This window comes from Phyllobates terribilis, unplaced genomic scaffold (genome assembly GCF_046119375.1).
Source record: "Phyllobates terribilis strain yellow unplaced genomic scaffold, ASM4611937v1 Scaffold_12__6_contigs__length_324123572, whole genome shotgun sequence".
In the NCBI taxonomy this organism is placed as follows: Eukaryota; Metazoa; Chordata; class Amphibia; order Anura; family Dendrobatidae; genus Phyllobates; species Phyllobates terribilis.
The window spans coordinates 44,274,630-44,292,922 of NW_027362772.1; the positions used below are offsets into that span (position 1 = coordinate 44,274,630).

At 45.1% G+C, this 18,293-nt stretch overlaps 2 protein-coding genes across 7 annotated transcripts in view; both read left to right on the forward strand.

Annotated features, from left to right (window-relative positions):
- The window catches only part of LOC141172013 (sulfotransferase 2B1-like), a 388,130-nt gene that overhangs the window by 219,802 nt on the left and 150,035 nt on the right, over positions 1-18,293 (forward strand). For all 4 annotated transcript variants that reach the window (XM_073655777.1, XM_073655776.1, XM_073655778.1 and 1 more), the window contains one exon: positions 3,796-4,007. In XM_073655777.1, coding sequence (XP_073511878.1) covers positions 3,796-4,007 — 212 coding nt within the window. The remainder of the gene's footprint in view (positions 1-3,795; positions 4,008-18,293) is intronic.
- Positions 1-18,293, forward strand: part of LOC141172014 (sulfotransferase 2B1-like) — a 913,436-nt gene that overhangs the window by 219,796 nt on the left and 675,347 nt on the right. The window lies entirely within an intron of this gene.

Below are 18,293 nucleotides of genomic sequence, written 5' to 3' on the forward strand. Positions count from 1 at the left end.
CATCGTACTGTGCTCACTAGGTGAGGGGCTCAGACAACTCCCAGATAACTTTGGAGCGCTTCACAGGACCCCCTTTGTGTGTCCTTTGTCTGGCCTTTCTTACCAATGCTTCTGTCCGGCTGCCTCAGGCCTCCTCTTGGTAAACTTGGCGCCAGTTTCCCTGACCCTATGTGGTGCCTTCCTAACGGGTGTAGAGAGGGGCTGCGCCACATAAAATGTCACAGCCTCCGGTTTCTAGCTGAGGGTCATTTCCCGCCTCCACTAGTTTCAGGGACCGGTCTCCCCCTTTGGCCTGACCCCTCCACACAGGTGGATTCGGACGTGCGGTGGCGACTCGCCCGTCCACACCCCTGGGATCCCTTCATTCCTCATTCCTGTAGCCTTCAGCGCTCCTTTTCCTTCCTTCTCCCTCTTCCAGGCCTTGGCCTATGTTACTAGGCTCGCCTCCGGAGCAGAGCTCATGCAGAGCCCCTGCTCCCTGTCACTTCTGCTCACACTTCTCTGCACTGAACTTAGATGGTGCCCACCTTTTATACTCCCTTCTCAATGCACCCAGGAACTGCTTCCTCCCTGCTCCTGCACTACAGGGTTCCCCTTCCTCAGTGTTCCCTCCCCCCACTCCAGCCAGGGACAGGGACTGTCGTGCCCATCTCAGGGGCATATTGGTCGCCCTGCCCCACGGCAATGTGGTGTAATGCATGCCGGTGTCGGGGTCCTGATCCACACTCCATCCTTACCTGAGAGTGAGATATCACACCTCTGGGTGAAGTGCAATACCTCTGTAGCAACCGAGCCCTCGGTGTGATACAGTTCCATTTATCTTCAGCCTAGGTGACGTATTGCGATACAGGGCCGTGATTTTGGCTATAAAAGGGTCCCCAAGACCCCTACCCCAAGCTTTTTAAGAGAATAATATATGGCGTGCCCGGAGACTCTATGGAATGCTTTCTCAGCATCCAACAAGAGTATTTAATTACAAATTTTTAACTGCATCTAGCCCAGGAAATACTTTGTGCATAGTAGCAGTGTCTGCTAGTCAGCGGAATATCCCAGCTGTTAAGCAAGCTACACCACCTGTAGTTTGGACACTTAATTTTTTTCAAAGGAAATGCTTCGGGACCCCGGGATACTCAGTGAAGAGCATCGGGAGGCACCACAAGGCTTAGGGGCTGGAACTGGCGGTAGGACGCCTTGCGGTGGACCGCCGAGCTCGATCCTTATAAAAGCATTTTAACTGCAGCTGCTTTAGTGGACGCTCCTGGAGCTGGAATTACGCGGCTGCTGGCATGAGACTTGCCCTCCAATAGATCCTTGTAAAAGGATTTCAAGTGTATTCATTCAAATTAGAGAGACAATTTAAATTAAAAAGCTTAGACCTGCATCCACCACAGGGGGGCTCGCACGACCCACCAGCGGACAGGCACCAGTATTGGGAGAGGGGGGCTGGCCGTCAGGGTCCACTGCGGCTCTGGCACAAACCCGGCGACACGGAGGTGGCACGGGCAGGAACGGACTGGCCGTGTCGGCTTCTCACTTTTTGGATTTTAAAAGGGCATGACATGCCTATATCTGTGTCTCCCCCTCCTTTTACTCCTCCACCTCTTTTCTTTTCGCATGACTATATGTACTTGTCACTTTTCCATGTGTTAGTTATGTCTTCTGAGCAGTTTGTCAGCTTTTGGACACCTTTGAAGGTGTTTTCTATGTGTTTCTATGTGTTTTTGTTTGCTTGCCATTGGTTTTAACGGTGTTCGAAGGTGTTCGATGAACAGTTCGACGAACAGTTCGGCGAACACAAGGGTGTTCGACGAACCGAACCGAACACGAACACTACGGGGGTGGCTCAACACTAATTATGACCCCTACCCTTAATTAACCCCTTGTGGGTATAGCTACACATCAGGATTTAAGTGCACTGTAGTTACCCATTAAACACACAGGTAGTAAAATAAGAGACTGTAAAACTTTAGAGAGAAAATAGGCTTTAAAAAGCCCAATAAAATTAAACAGGTAGAAAAGCATTCAGCAGTTCACAATTCAGCAACTGACAGCAATTCACACAGGTATTTTCTGCAGGATTTCCAAATACCTCTTCACTGAATCACAAGTCACACACTTACTTCTGTTTACACTTACTCTCGGGTCACACTCAGCTCGTTCACACTCGCTAAGGAAGAAGATTTAAAGAGTTTTTTGTTTGTTTTTTATTTTTTCCCTGCAATCCAACCTACAGCTCAATGCCCTTTCAAAGGGAGTGTTTTTTGGAGTGTCAAAAAATTGATAATTGAAAGCTGCACTCACCATTCTTTAAAATGAGTAATTCTTTATTTCATACAAATAAAAAATCCATGGAAAGCAGGGAGAGAGGGGAGGAAGAGACGCAGATGCAGAAGCGCTATTCCAAGCGCGAAACGGCTGTTGTCCGTCTCTTCCTCCCCGCACTCCCTGCTTTCCAGGAATTTTTTATTTGTTTAAAATAAAGAATTACTCATTTTAAAGAAGGTTGAGTGCAACTTTCAATTATCTATTTTTTTACACATCAATATTTTTTTAAAAGCTTGCACCTATGTTTCTTATTTTAAGTTATGTGTCCAAACTAACAGATGGGGTCCATCAGCTGTTTGACAGGTGGTGCAGGCATTCTTTTGTATTTGCCATTGTTTTGGAGTGGTCTAGTCAAAAGGCAAGACTTTAACCCAATTGAGAATCTATGGTCAGACTTGAAGATTATTGTTTAATAGAAAACCATATAACCTGAAGGAGCTAGAGCAGTTTTGACTTAAGGAATGGTCAAAAATTCTAGTGGCAAGATGTAGAAAGATCATGAAGACTTATCCAAAGTGACTTGCAGCTTTAATTGCTACAAAAGGAGGCTCTACAAAGTAGTGACTTAATGGGGGTGAATAGTTATTCACACTGAAGTTTTCTATTATTTTTTTCTATTTGTTGTTTGCTTCACAATAAAAATAAAAACAAATTTTCACAGTTGTAGTCTTGTTCTTTACATGAATTGATCCAAACCCTGAAAAAAAAATGCAGTGAAATTCCAGGTTATGAAGTAGAAAACCATGAAAAATACCAAGGGGTGAATACTTTTGCATGCCACTGTATCCATTATGTTTATTATCTATATATTATACTGTATATCTAATATATTTCTATCATCTATCTATATCTTTATATATGATTGCTTTATTTTTGTCAACTAGCTTTTAAGTTCACTAGGTGTATTTTAGTATGTAAAAGATGATTGTATAAAAACATGTCATACAGGTTGCATAAAGATTCGAGACAAGAAAATAATTGCACACTCACATTGCTCTCACATGACAAAAGGTAAACCGTACAGATTCTACTTCTCCAACTTTTATGGATGAGAATGGGACCAATTTTTTTATATCTTAGTGTGTGAGCGACCCCTAAAAGTCAGGATCATTGTATAAAGTTTTGAGTTTTTCTCCACTCCAAATATAACTATTGATGTCAATAATCCCTGTATACCCTCACTACAATAAAAACATCTATCACAGGTGATTTACAAGTAAGTAAATGCATTTTTGAGTTCTAATTGGCTTCTTCTATATATCTTTTTTGTAGTTGTGTACTGTTTCATTGCGAGTTATTGTGTCATTTAATATATTTTTTGCATGTGTCATATAAGATGTATTGAGATCTGGCCCCATGAATGTAAATGTTTTGTTTAATTGTTTATAGATAACCTTGAATACCTAGAATTTTTTAAATGTTAAAATTGTATATATATTTTTTTCTTTTTGCTTTTAATAACATTATTAGGTACGACGTGGATGATTGAGATTTTAAGCCTCATCAAAAAGAATGGAGACCCAACCTGGAGCAATACAGTGCAGAACTATGAAAGAGCACCTTGGATTGAAGAATCAAGTGTTCCTCAAAGGCTGCAACAAAGTGAAGAACACCCTCGCCTTATTTCCAGCCATTTGCCTAAACACATTTTTATGAAGTCATTTCATGGTTCTAAGGCAAAGGTAAAATATTATACAAAAGTCATGAAAAACATTCTGCAATGCTGTAGTGTAGTCACGTTTATATTGTTATTATCTTGAATATTGTTTTTATTTGGGGATTTTTATAATATAGGGGAAAGTGAAAATAAAATGTAATATACTGTTGTATCAACTTCAAGAAAACAAACTTGTGACATAAAAGAAACAAAGAAGAGAACATGGAAAGAGATTCGGAGGGGAAGGAGGAAAGGAAAAGGGGGAAGGAAAAGGTGAACAAAAGAAAGGGGAGAAAAGAAAGGTAAATGTAAATAGGGAAAGATGGATAAAAGGGAAATAAAAGAGAGATCACCCATATTATAGTCATTGTTATAACGTCACAGGTTTTCAATTTATATGTATTGAAACAAAGAAATCTATATATTTTCTGGCTAAAAATAATAACATTTGTGTAGAGAGGTTATACCTGCCTGGGGAGAAGCATCTATTCCAGGAAGACCATCTAGAATAATATTTTTTAAGAGATTTGTTTCTTAAAGCAGAAGAGTATTCAAAAGAATTATGAGTGGACATTTTTTCTATAACATCTGAAGTAGTAGGAACATCAATTGACTACCATTTAGATTTAATAAGTAGTTTCATTATAGCAAATATGTGATTAGAAATATATTTTATTTTCTGGGGGAGCAAGTTTGAATTGAGAGAAAGAAGAAATACAGGTGCATTTCACAAAATTAGAATATCATCAAAAAGTTAATTTATTTAAGTTCTTCAATACAAAAAGTGAAACTCATATTATATAGAGTCATTGCAAACAGTGATCTATTTCAAGTATTTATTTCTGTTAATGTTGATCTTTATGGCTTGCAGCCAATGAAAACACAAAAGTCAATTATCTCAGTAAACTAAAATAATTAACAAAAACCACCTGCAAAGGCTTCCTAAGAGTTTAAAAAAGTCCCTTAGTCTGTTTTAGTAGGCTCTACAATCATGGGGAAGACTGCTGACTTGACAGATGTCCAGAAGGCAGTAATTGACACACTCCACAAGGTCCCAGAGTTCCAATTTTCATTTGGAAATCAAGGTCCCAGAGTCTGGAGGAAGAGTGGAGAGGCATACAATCCAAGCTGCTTGAGGTCTCGTGTGAAGTTTCCACAATCAGTGATGGTTTGGGGAGCCATGACATCTGTTGGGGTTGGTCTACTGTGTTTTATCGAGACCAAAGTCAGCGCAGCCGTCTACCAGGAAATTTTAGAGCACTTCATACTTCCCTCTGCCGTCAACCTTTTTGGAGATGAAAATTTTATTCTCCTGCAGGACTTGGCACCTGTCCACACAGCCAAAAGTACCAATACCTGGTTTAAAAACAAGAGTATCACTGTGCTTGATTGGCCAGTAAACTCACCTGATTTAACCCCGTAGAGAAACTATGGGGTATTGTCAAGAGGAAAATGAGAGACACCAGACCCAACACTGCAGATGAGCTGAAGGCTGCTATCAAAGCAACCTGGGCTTCCATAACACCTCAGCAGTGCCACAGGCTGACCGCCTCCATGCCACGCCGCTTTGATGCAGTAATTGATGGAAAAGGAGCCTCGACCAAGTATTGAGTATATTTACTGAACATACATTTCAGTAGGCTAACATTTCGGATTTTAAAAACATTTTTCAAGCTGTTGTTATAAAGTATTCAAATTTACTGAGATAATGACTTTTGTGTTTTCATTGGCTATAAATAGTGTTGAGCGAGCATGCTCGACACTGCTCGGTACTCGACCGAGCATCTCACTACTCAGGATGTTCGGCGAGCGCCGAGCATTTTCGGGTTTCTCGGGTGGGAGCTCGGGTCTCCACCCTGCATGTTTGGCGCTCTCTACAGAGCAAATGAACATGCAGGGATTTCCAGCCAGTCACTGTAATGCCACAGCCATGTTGGTTGTGGGCATTACAGTGATTGGCTGGCCGCACAGCATCACCTCGAGTATTTAAAACCGGGCGCCGACATCTTGGACACAGTCGCTCCGGATCAGACAGTGTAGGGAGAGTGCTGCTGAGTTAGGGAGAGATTTATACTGCAAAATAGGTAGTGTAGGGTCTCTAAAGCCTGCAAAATCAAACAGTCCTTCTGAGGACTAATATCCATCCCAGATATCAGGCAGGCAGGCAGGCTGTATAGGAGATGCAGTGGTTATACCAACAAACACTGCATTACAGTACTGTGTGCTGCTGCTGCTCAAATTGCTAGACTTAGCTCCAGGTCTCAGGGGCCAGGAAAAAAAATCCTTTTTTTTTCATCTAAATCCTCTTTTTTATTTTTTCCTCAGTTAGACTGTACAAATACCCGCCTTATTAACCTTTTGGTATTCCCCCCACCCAAAAAAAAAGAAATTGAGTGTGTCTGTGAGTGTTCAGACACAAATATATCTGTTTAAAAGAATCTGGTTTCGGCCAGATAACTAGAACTGTGGTTTTGCAGTTCCACGGTTCAGATCTCTGTATTATCCACTTTTTTGCCTTTTTTCCATAGAAAAAAACAGTTTGAGTGTCTCGCTCACTGTTGAGACACAAATATATCTGTTTAAAAGATTCTGGTGTAGGCCTGAGAACTACAACTGTGGTTTTCCTCTTCTATGGTTGAAATCTGGGTGTAATCCACCTTTTTGCCTTTTTTACATAAAAAAAACAGTTTGAGTGTCTTGCTGACTGTTCAGACACAAATATTCAGTACAGACCAAAAGTTTGGACACACCTTCTCATTTAAAGATTTTTCTGTATTTTCTTGACTATGAAAATTGTACATTCACACTGAAGGCATCAAAACTACGAATTAACAGATGTGGAATTATATACTTAACAAAAAAGTGTGAAACAGCTGAAAATATGTCTTATATTCTGGGTTCTTCAAAGTAGCGACCTTTTACTTTGACGACTGCTTTGCACACTCTTGGGATTTTCTTGATGAGCTTCAAGAGGTAGTCACCGAAAATGGTCTTCCAACAATCTTGAAGGAGTTCCCAGAGATGCTTAGCACTTGTTGGCAATTTTGCCTTCACACTGCGGTCCAGCTCACCCCAAACCATCTCGATTGGGTTCAGGTCTGGTGACTGTGGAGGCCAGCTCATCTGGCATAGCACCCCATCACTCTCCTTCTTGGTCAAATAGCCCTTACACAGCCTGGAGGTGTGTTTGGGGTCATTGTCCTGTTGAAAAATAAATGATGGTCCAACTAAACGCAAACCGGATGGAATAGCATGCCGCTGCAATATGCTGTGGTAGCCATGCTGGTTCAGTATGCCTTCGATTTTAAATAAATCCCCAACAGTGTCACCAGCAAAGCACCCTCACACCATGACACCTCCTCCTTCATGCTTCACGGTGGGAAACAGGCATGTAGAGTCCATCCGTTCACCTTTTCTGCGTCGCACAAAGACACGGTGGTTGGAACCAAAGATCTCAAATTTGGACTCATCAGAGCAAAGCACAGATTTCCACTGGTCTAATATCCATTTCTTGTGTTCTTTAGCCCAAACAAGTCTCTTCTGCTTGTAGCCTGTCCTTAGCAGTGGTTTCCTAGCAGCTATTTTACCATGAAGGCCTGCTGCACAAAGTCTCCTCTTAACAGTTGTTGAAGAGATGTGTCTGCTGCTAGAACTCTGTGTGGCATTGACCTGGTCTCTAATCTGAGCTGCTGTTAACCTGCAATTTCTGAGGCTGGTGACTCGGATAAACTTATCCTCAGAAGCAGAGGTGACTCTTGGTCTTCCTTTCCTGTGGCGGTCCTCATGTGAGCCAGTTTCTTTGTAAAGCTTGATGGTTTTTGCAACTGCAATTGGGGACACTTTCAAAGTTTGCCCAATTTTTCGGACTGATCGGCCTATATTTCTTAAAGTAATGATGGCCACTCGTTTTTCTTTACTTAGCTGCTTTTTTCTTGCCATAATACAAATTCTAACACTCTATTCAATAGGACTATCAGCTGTGTATCCACCTGACTTCTGCACAACACAACTGATGGTCCCAACCCCATTCATAAGGCAAGAAATCCCACTTATTAAACCTGACAGGGCACAGCTGTGAAATGAAAACCATTTCCGGTGACTACCTCTTGAAGCTCATCAAGAGAATGCCAAGAGTGTGCAAAGCAGTCATCAAAGCAAAAGCTGGCTACTTCGAAGAACCTAGAACATAAGACATATTTTCAGAAGAGATGAGCGTTGTTCTACTCGAACTGTTCGCCAATCTCAAATTCGAGCTGTTTTGGGCGGTGTTCGAGCCATTCGGCGAACACGAACGATTTGAGAAAAATTCGGCTGTTCGAGGTTATGTTCGATAACTGTTCGTGCACCAAAATCATAACTGGATTTTTTCTCAGTAATGATGAAAAATAATGTTAATACGCAGTTTGAGTGTACAGCGGGGTGGGGGGAGGGGCAGGGGATGGATCTCTGCAGGAATAATGAAGAACTCCATTTTTTTTTCTCTTTCCCGCATTTACAGTGGGGAGGTGCAATCTGTTAGCCTATCAGCAGCGCAAACACGGAGCGAACTGCTTTTTTTCACACAAGCAAGGGCATGTGTCATTGGCAGTGTATGTCACATGTCCTTGCCCTATAAGACCCAGCCATTTTCCCCGTCGCCACCATTTTCTCACTGCTGCAGCTGCGTGTTAGACGGCACCGCTGTTGCTGTGTGAGCTATACCTTGTTAATTTCAAGCCAATTTTTGCACAAATCTACAGATAGCTTGGGAGTAGGGAGTAGTTGTGATTGCAGTCCTTTTAAGGACTAAGTTACAGCATTTCCTACGACTTTTATCAGGCAGGTCTGTGCTCTTAAATAGATAGATTGTGGGAGTAAAGACTAATTGTAATTGCAGTCCTTTTCAGGACTAGGTTTCATCAGTTCCTATCAGTTTTTGCCAGGCAGGTCTGTGCCAGTGCTGTGCAAGTTTTTTTCACAGCATTTGGCTGAATCTAGCAAAGCTAATCCTTTTTGGTCTATTGCAGAGTGTGTTAGTCAGTGGAGTAGCCTATCTGTGTTGCAAGATATACCACCTGTGTATAGAATACCAATTATTTTACTGCACCTAGTGAAGTAAAATCTTTTGGGCATAGCATCATTCTTAGTGTTGAGCCACCCCCGTAGTGTTCGAGTTCGGTTCGTCGAACACCCGTGTGTTCGCCGAACTGTTCGTCGAACTGTACGTCGAACACCTTCGAACACCGTTAAAACCAATGGCAGGCAAACAAAAACACATAGAAACACATAGAAAACACCTTCAAAGGTGTCCAAAAGCTGACAAACTGCTCAGAAGACATAACTAACACATGGAAAAGTGACAAGTACATATAGTCATGCGAAAATAAAAGAGGTGGAGGAGTAAAAGGAGGGGGAGACACAGATATAGGCATGTCATGCCCTTCTAAAATCCAAAAAGTGAGAAGCCGACACGGCCAGTCCGCTCCTGCCCGTGCCACCTCCGTGTCGCCGGGTTTGTGCCAGAGCCGCGGTGAACCCTGACGGCCAGCCCCCCCTCTCCCAATACTGGTGCCTGTCCGCTGGTGGGTCGAGCGAGCCCCCCTGTGGTGGAGGCAGCTCTAAGCTTTTTAATTTCAATTGTCTCTCTAATTTGAATGAATACACTTTAAATCCATTTACAAGGATCTATTGGAGGGCAAGTCTCATGCCAGCAGCCGCGGTAATTCCAGCTCCAGTAGCGTCCACTAAAGCTGCTGCAGTTAAAAAGCTTTTATAAGGATCGAGCTCGGCTGTCCACCGCAAGGCATCCTACTGCCAGTCCCAGCCCCTATGCCTTGGGGTGCCTCCTGATGCTCTTCACTAAGTATCCCATGGTCCCGAAGCATTTCCTTTGAAAAAATTAAGTGTCTAAACTACAGGTGGTGCAGCTTGCTTAACAGCCGGGATAATCCGCTTACGAGCAGACACTGCTACTAGGCACAAAGTATTTCCTGGGCTAGATGCAGTTAAAAATTTGTAATTAGATACTCTCGTTGGATGCTGAGAAAGCATTCCATAGAGTCTCCTGGCACGCCATATATGATTCTCTTAAAAAGCTTGGGGTAGGGGTCTAGGGGACCCTTTTATAGCCAAAATCACGGCCCTGTATCGCAATACGTCACATAGGCTGAAGATAAATGGAACTGTAGCACCCAGAGGGCTCGGTTGCTAAAGACGTATTGCACCTCACCCAGAGGTGTGATATCTCACTCTCAGGTAAGGATGGAGTGTGGATCAGGACCCGACACCTGCATGCATTACACCACATTGCCGTGGGGCAGGGCGACCAATATGCCCCTGAGATGGGCACGACAGTCCCTGTCCCTGGCTGGAGTGGGGGGAGGGAACACTGAGGAAGGGGAACCCTGTAGTGCAGGAGCAGGGAGGAAGCAGTTCCTGGGTGCATTGAGAAGGGAGTATAAAAGGTGGGCACCATCTTAGTTCAGTGCAGAGAAGTCTGAGCAGAAGTGGCAGGGAGCAGGGGCTCTGCATGAGCTCTGCTCCGGAGGCGGGCCTAGTAACAGAGGCCCAGGCCTGGAAGAGGGAGAAGGAAGGAAGAGGAGCGGAGAAGGCTCCAGGAACGAGGAATGAAGGGATCCCAGGGGTGCGGACGGGCGAGTCGCCACCGCACGGTCGAATCCACCTGCGTGGAGGGGTCAGGCCAAAGGGGGAGACCGGTCCCCGAACTAGTGGAGGCAGGAAACGACCCTCAGCTAGAAACCGGAGGCTCTGAAATTTTATGTGGCGCAGCCCCTCGCTACACCCGCTAGGAAGGCACCACATAGGGTCAGGGAAACTCGCGCCAAGTTTACCAAGAGGAGGCCCGAGGCAGCCGGACAGAAGTGTTGGTAAGAAAGGCCAGACAAAGGACACACAAAGGGGGTCCTGTGAAGTGCTCCAAAGTTATCTGGGAGTTGTCTGAGCCCCTCACCTGGTGAGCACAGTACGACGTGGGCAGCCGTTACCTGCAGACGTGGTCTGGATAATAAGAACTGTGAGTAAAGGCCCTGAACTGCATCACTGACTCCGTTTCGTTACTGCTGCTGCCCTGCACCATCACCCCCATCCTCCGCATACACTGCCCTGAGGCTATACTCCTCCCGTGGGGAGTTATGCTACGCTCTGCTGCACCCACAACACCAGCCTCAGTGGTCTGCCCTGTAGCGGCGGTTCACTCTGACCGCAATCCACGGGTGGCGTAGTCGGACATTTAAACATGAAAACCACATAAATAGTTCCGCCACTGGTTTGACCGCCCTGAGCCACGGAACTGGGTCGCCGCCACGAAGACTACAACCACCAGCATCCACCAAAAAGGGTCCGGCTCCGGGTGTCCCAAGGCCCAGGGGGTGCGTCAGGACATTTTCATCACCTTTCACAATCACCAATGGGACAAGGCAGTGATGTCCTCTGTCCCCTCTCTTATACATCCTAGTGACGGAGCACCTGCTCTCATCAATTCGCCATAACCCCAATATTAGGTGGATTGAGGTGGGAGGCACCGAGTACAAGTGCTCTCTATTTGCTGATGATGTCCTAGTATATATCACTCAATCACATATATCCATCCATGCAGTTATGGCTGAAATAGATCACTTTGTTACATGGTAAAATTTTAAAATCAATGCAGCGAAGTCTGAGGCCCTCGATGTCTCCCTCCCCAAATCCATATAGGATTCCATCCAGTCCAACTTTCCCTTTGCCTGGCCCTCACAGGGTATCAAATACTTAGGAATTCCTATTCATAGAGACCTCTCCCATCTATGTTATCTTAATTTTGGGCCCTTTATTGAACAACTCCATACAGACCACGGTTGGCAAGTTAGAACTGTAAGATTCACTACGTGAACCACTGGTGTTTTGTGGAAAAGCACATGTACACTGCGTTCCAAATTATTATACAAAAAGTGTTTAGGAGTGATAAGGGAAGAATTTGTTTGTTTGTCAGTTAAACTCATTGATGGTGATGTGTGTCAGGGCTCTTTTTATCACTGTAAGCAATTGCAGACACCTGTGCTAATTAGTTTGGCAGGTGTGTCCAATGAAAGGCAAGACTACTTAAGAAGGCTCTCTCACATTATTAAGCAGCCTACATTTTCTGCCAAAATGGGAAAGAAAAAGGATGTGTCGGCTGCTGAGAAGCAACAAATTGTGGAGTGTTTAGGTCAAGGCATGACTACAATCAACATTGTGCGATGATCAGGATGAAGTGTCCTGGCAATCAAGAAGTATGTAGCTGATTCACAGTACACACGTGTGCGTGCTGATAAGGGCAAATTGAGGACTCTTTCCTACAGGCAATTACGTCAGGTTGAAAGAGCAGCGGCAAAAAAGCCTTGTCATAGCAGCAGACAAGTTTTTGAAGCTGCTTGTGCCTCCAACGTCCCCCGAACAACAAGATGCAGGGTCCTTCAGAGGTTTGCAGCTGTGCATGCGCCATCCTGTCGACCTCCTCTATCCACTTCACACAAGCAGAAACGGCTCCAGTGGGCCAAACATTACATGAAGACTGATTTCAAAACTGTTTTGTTCACGGATGAGTGCCGTGCAGCGCTCGATGGTCCAGATGGATGGAGTGGAGGATGGCTGGTTGATGGACACCCCACGCAAACACGGCTACAGCGCCAACAAGGAGGAGGTGGAGTAATGTTTTGGGCTGGAATCATGGGGAGAGAGATTGTCGGCCCCTTTAGGATCCCTGAAGGCGCTAAAGATGAACTCCATAATGTATGTGGATTTTCTCAAACAGCACTTCCTGCCATGGTTCAAGAAGAAGAACCGTGTATTTCACAGCAAGATCATTTTTCTGCATGATAATGCACCATCTCATGCTGCACATAAAACATCTGCATCTCTGGCTGATATGGGCATAAAAGGGGACAAACTTATGGTGTGACCCCCATGCTCCCCTGACCTCTACCCCATTCAGAACCTTTGGAGCATCATTAAAAGGAGTGTCTATGATGGCGGGAGGCAGTTCACATCTAAGCAACAGCTCTGGGAGGGTATTCTGTCCTCATGCAAAACAATTGAAGCAGAAACCATCCAAAACCTGACAAATTCAATGGACGAGAGAGTTCAGAAGCTCCTTTCGAACAAGGGGTCCTATGTGAAAATGTAACATCACCTAGAATAAAGTTTTGAGTTGAAAACTGTTTGATTTCAGTTTCTAACAACCTGCTAATGCTTATAATTTCAAAAATGACCATTTTTTTGGTCTTTATTAAAATGAAAAGGTTGATCGAAAAGTTTGGGGGATCTAAGAGTGTGGCAACCCAGTAGTCATGATTACTTCGAATTCTGACAATATGAGGGTCATGCTGCAGGTAGTGCAGCAAGAAGGCACTTATGTGCCTTGCGCATCTCGGAGCCCCAAAATTATTTTCCGGGCTAGATGCAGCTAAAAATTATTTTTAATTTTAAATCTGGTGAAGCTTTAGTATAGATGGCCTAATAGGATCAGTGCTGCACACTGCTACAAAGCCCAAATTATTTTCCAGTCAAGATACAGATAAACATGATTAGTAATTTGAAAGCTTAAAACGGTTGTTAGGGTGATTTTAACCAATCATCAAGCTTTTACTCTCCCCAGGATGACACAGGGGTAGAAAAGTCGTTTCGGATCCATGATTTGTTCATCTTTATGAACGTGAGTCTGTCTACATTATCAGTGGAGAGCCGCGTGCGCTTATCTGTCAGCACACCACCAGCAGCGCTGAACACACGTTCAGACAGAACGCTGGCTGCGGGGCATGACAAGATCTCCAAGGCGTAAGTGGCAAGCTCCGGCCATTTATCCAGATTGGAAGCCCAAAAAGAGCAAGGGTCCAGTGACACAGTCGTGGCTTCAATGTTTACTTGGAGATACTCCTGTACCATCGTCTCTAGGCGTTGACTATGTGTCAGACTTCTTGTCTCCTGTGGCCTTGCAAAGGATGGGCTAAAAAAGTGGTGAAATGATTCTGCAAAATTGATGTTACCAGCAGATACTGTGGTTCTGTTACGGTTTGAGTGCTGAACACTTGACGGTCCCACGGTTGGCAAGTTGGAACTGTGAGATTCACTACGTGCACCACTGGTATTTTGTGGAAAAGCACATGTGAGATTCTGCAACAGTCTCTGCTGATACTCCTGCATGCGTGCATCCCTTTCTATGGCAGGAATAATTTCTGCAAATTTACTTTTGTACCGGGGATCTAACAGTGTGGCAACCCAGTAGTCAGGATTATTTCTAATTCTCACAATTCGAGGGTCATGTTGCAGGTAGTGCAGCAAGAAGGCACTCATGTGTGTTGCGCATCCAGGAGCACCAAGTCCCCGTTGTGTTGGTGGCGAGGTAACAATCATGCTTCCTTCCTCTGTCCTCTCCCCCCAACCTCGCACAACAGAAATGTGATCAAGGTCTCCCTCATCTGATGAGTCTTCCATCAGTTCGTCCTCCACTTCTTCCTGGGCTCCTGCACCTTCCTCACTAGTTTGGCTGCTACCATGCGCCCTGGTAAAACCATCTCCCCCACCCTCACATGCCTGCCGCCTTGGTGCTGCCGACCGTCTGGACCTTGCAGATGTTAGCCCTTCCGCATACAACTCCTCCTCCTCTACTTCCTCCACCTCCTCTTGTGCCACCACCTGACTCCGAATTCTGTTTAACATGTGCTCCAGCATGTAAATCACCGGAATAGTCATGCTGATAATGGCATCGTCAGCACTAAACATCTTCGTCGCCATTTCAAAACTGTGCAGAAGGGTGCATAGGTCCCTGATCTGAGACCACTCCTCCAGCGTGATTTGCCCCTCGTCTGGATCTCGTTGGCCCAGGCTATACATCAGAACGTATTGCACCAGGGCTTGTCGGTGCTGCCACAGTCGCTGCAACATGTGCAGAGTTGAATTCCACCGGGTAGGCACATCGCATTTTAGCCGGTGAAGTGGCAGGCCCAACGACTTCTGTAGAGATGTAAGTCGCTGAGCTGCGGGATGCGAACGGCGGAAGTGAGCACACAGTGACCGTGCCCTCTGCAGAAGGCCATCTAGTCTGGGATAGTGGGCTAAAAATTGCTGGACAACCAGGTTCAACACGTGAGCCATACAAGGCACGTGTGTGATATTGCCCCGGCGAAGGGCCGCACCCAGGTTTGCAGCATTGTCGCACACGGCCTTCCCTGGTTTCAGGTCCAGTGGAGACAACCATTCATGAAATTGGTTCTCCAGAGCTGACCACAACTCCTCAGCTGTGTGACTCACATTTCCCAGACATTTCAATGTAAAAACCGCCTGATGACGTTGAGCCCTACTGCCAGCATAGTAAGGAGGTGTGCAGGATCCCTTCTGCGCAGTTAGAAAGCTTGTGGCATGACCAGACAGGCTTTGGGTGCAGGTGGAAGACCGAGAGGAGGTTGAGGAGGCAGAAGCAGTGGAGGAACTTTGACATAAAGAGGATTGACGCACAACTCGTGGGGACGGCAAGACTTGGACAGCAGCCCCTTGTCCTGCTGTCACCATAGTTACCCAGTGCCCAGTCAGCGACATGTAACGCCCCTGTCCATGCCTACTCGTCCAAGTGTCTGTGGTGAAATGCACCCTGTCACACACAGAGTTTCTCAAAGAAGCGGTGATGTTGTGTGCGACATGCTGGTGGAGCGCAGGCACACCTTTCTTTGAGAAGTAGTGCCGACTGGGCATCTGGTACTGGGGCACTGCGACGGACATAAGGTCTCGAAAATCCTCTGTGTCCACCAGGCGGAAAGGCAGCTTTTCTGTAGCCAAGAGCTTGCAGATGGTGAAATTCAACCTCTTAGCTTTCTCATGGCTAGGAGGAAATGGTCTTTTACTTGTCCACATCTGAGGGACCGAGGGCTGGCTATTGTGCTTAGACGGGGTTGATAAGGGTGTCCCCGGCAAACTGCCGGTCTGTGAGGAAGATGCAGGCGGACATGTTAGGTTGCCTTGATCCAAAGGTGGTGCTATCGATGTCGGACAGCGCTCAACACCAGCTGGTGTTACCACCTCCAAAGAAAATGATGACCTGCCAATCACGCTGGCTGTTGCGGGTAAAGAGGTGGCAGGTCTGCGCCCCAAAACAGGTGTGACTGCTGTCCCCCCAGTCACAGAGGATGAAGAGGCCGCGGATGCACAAGATATGGCAGACGGTGATTGGCCCGGCCGGCTAGGCCGCATTGTAGCACACTGAGCCTCCCACTGCAACTTATGCTTCATGTCCATGTGCCGGTTCATGCATGAAGTACTCAAACTATGTATTTTTTGGCCTCTACTTAGCTTTTGCTGACAAATGTTACAGATAACACGAGTTGGGTCATCTTTATCGATCTGAAAAAATGCCCAGGCTATGCAAGGCTTAGCACCCATGCGACCTGAAGAGCCACCACGACTTGTGGTGAGAGGCAGAGTTGTGTTTGAGGATGCAGTTGTTGACGTGCTTCCAGTACTACGTCTCTGTCCAGGAAGGCGCAACCTGACCTCGTTGTCACTAGCATCTTCCTCCACCTCCTCTGCTGACCTCATCTCTTGGCTGACTGTGGGTTGACAGTAAGTGGGATGTCCGACCTCATCATCATCACCCTGTGCGTTATCACACCCATCGTCCTCAGAGCCAACCTGTTCCTGCCCTGACAAAAAACTAAAGTTGTCGCTCCAATCAGGTATTTGAGTCTTATCATCGTCTTCCTCATTGTCTCCACCAACAGGAGTTACAGTTTGGGAATGAGGGTCTACATTATGGTCAGAACATTCTGCGTCTGGTCCTGGATCCGACTCATAAAGATTCTGGGCATCAGTGCAGATCATTTCCTCGTCTGGATTCACAGAAGCGCTGGAGTCGACCTCTGATTCCCAGGCTATAGTATGAGTAAACAGCTCTGCAGACTCAACCATCTGTTCTACCTCACACTCAGACGGGCAGCTGGAGATTTGGGAGCTGTGAGGAAGCAAGTGCGATTTGGGTGACACCTTTGAGGACTGGAGTATTTGTGATGTTGAAGTTGATGTGGAGGAGAGCCCACTTAAAGGAGCACTTGATATCCGTTGAAGCACCTGCTGTTTTTGTGCCTCATCTGGAATTTGTAGCGATTGGCGTGGCCGTAAGAAAGGGATCTTATCACATTGTCCGCTAAAAGAAGTAGACATTTTAGTTTGGCTGGAAGATGGTCTTTCTTCTGCACCTACCCCACGGACACAACCTTTTTTCCCCTTCCCAACACGCCTATTCCCCTTTCCACCAGCAGCAGGCCTTTTTCCACTCATTTTGGTGGTTAACTAATTCACAACTCTGGAGTTGTTTGCACAAAAAAACAATGGATGGTAACCGAGCAGAGCTGAGTGGCCAAACTGTGGTATTAGGCCAAAACTATTGGCTGGGTTAGATGCAGAAAAAAATTATTTTTAATTTGCAACCTGATGGAGGTCAGTATAGATGGACTAATAGACCAAGTCCCACACACCGCTAGAAGCCCAAATATTTTTTCAGAGCTAGATGCAGAAATTTTTTTTATTCAATTTGCAACCTGATGGAGGTCAGTATAGATGGACTAATAGACCAAGTCCCACACACTGCTAGAAGCCCAAATATTTTTTCAGAGCTAGATGCAGAAAAAAATTATTTTTAATTTGCAACCTGATGGAGGTCAGTATAGATGGACTAATAGACCAAGTCCCACACACTGCTAGAAGCCCAAATATTTTTTCAGAGCTAGATGCAGAAAAAAATTATTTTTAATTTGCAACCTGATGGAGGTCAGTATAGATGGACTAATAGACCAAGTCCCACACACTGCTAGAAGCCCAAATATTTTTTCAGAGCTAGATGCAGAAAAAAATTATTTTTAATTTGCAACCTGATGTAGGTCAGTATAGATGGACTAATAGACCAAGTCCCACACACTGCTAGAAGCCCAAATATTTTTTCAGAGCTAGATGCAGAAAAAAAATATTTTTAATTTGCAACCTGATGGAGGTCAGTATAGATGGACTAATAGACCAAGTCCCACACACCGCTAGAAGCCCAAATATTTTTTCAGAGCTAGATGCAGAAAAAAATTATTTTTAATTTGCAACCTGATGTAGGTCAGTATAGATGGACTAATAGACCAAGTCCCACACACTGCTAGAAGCCCAAATATTTTTTCAGAGCTAGATGCAGAAAAAAATTATTTTTAATTTGCAACCTGATGGAGGTCAGTATAGATGGACTAATAGACCAAGTCCCACACACCGCTAGAAGCCCAAATATTTTTTCAGAGCTAGATGCAGAAAAAAATTATTTTTAATTTGCAACCTG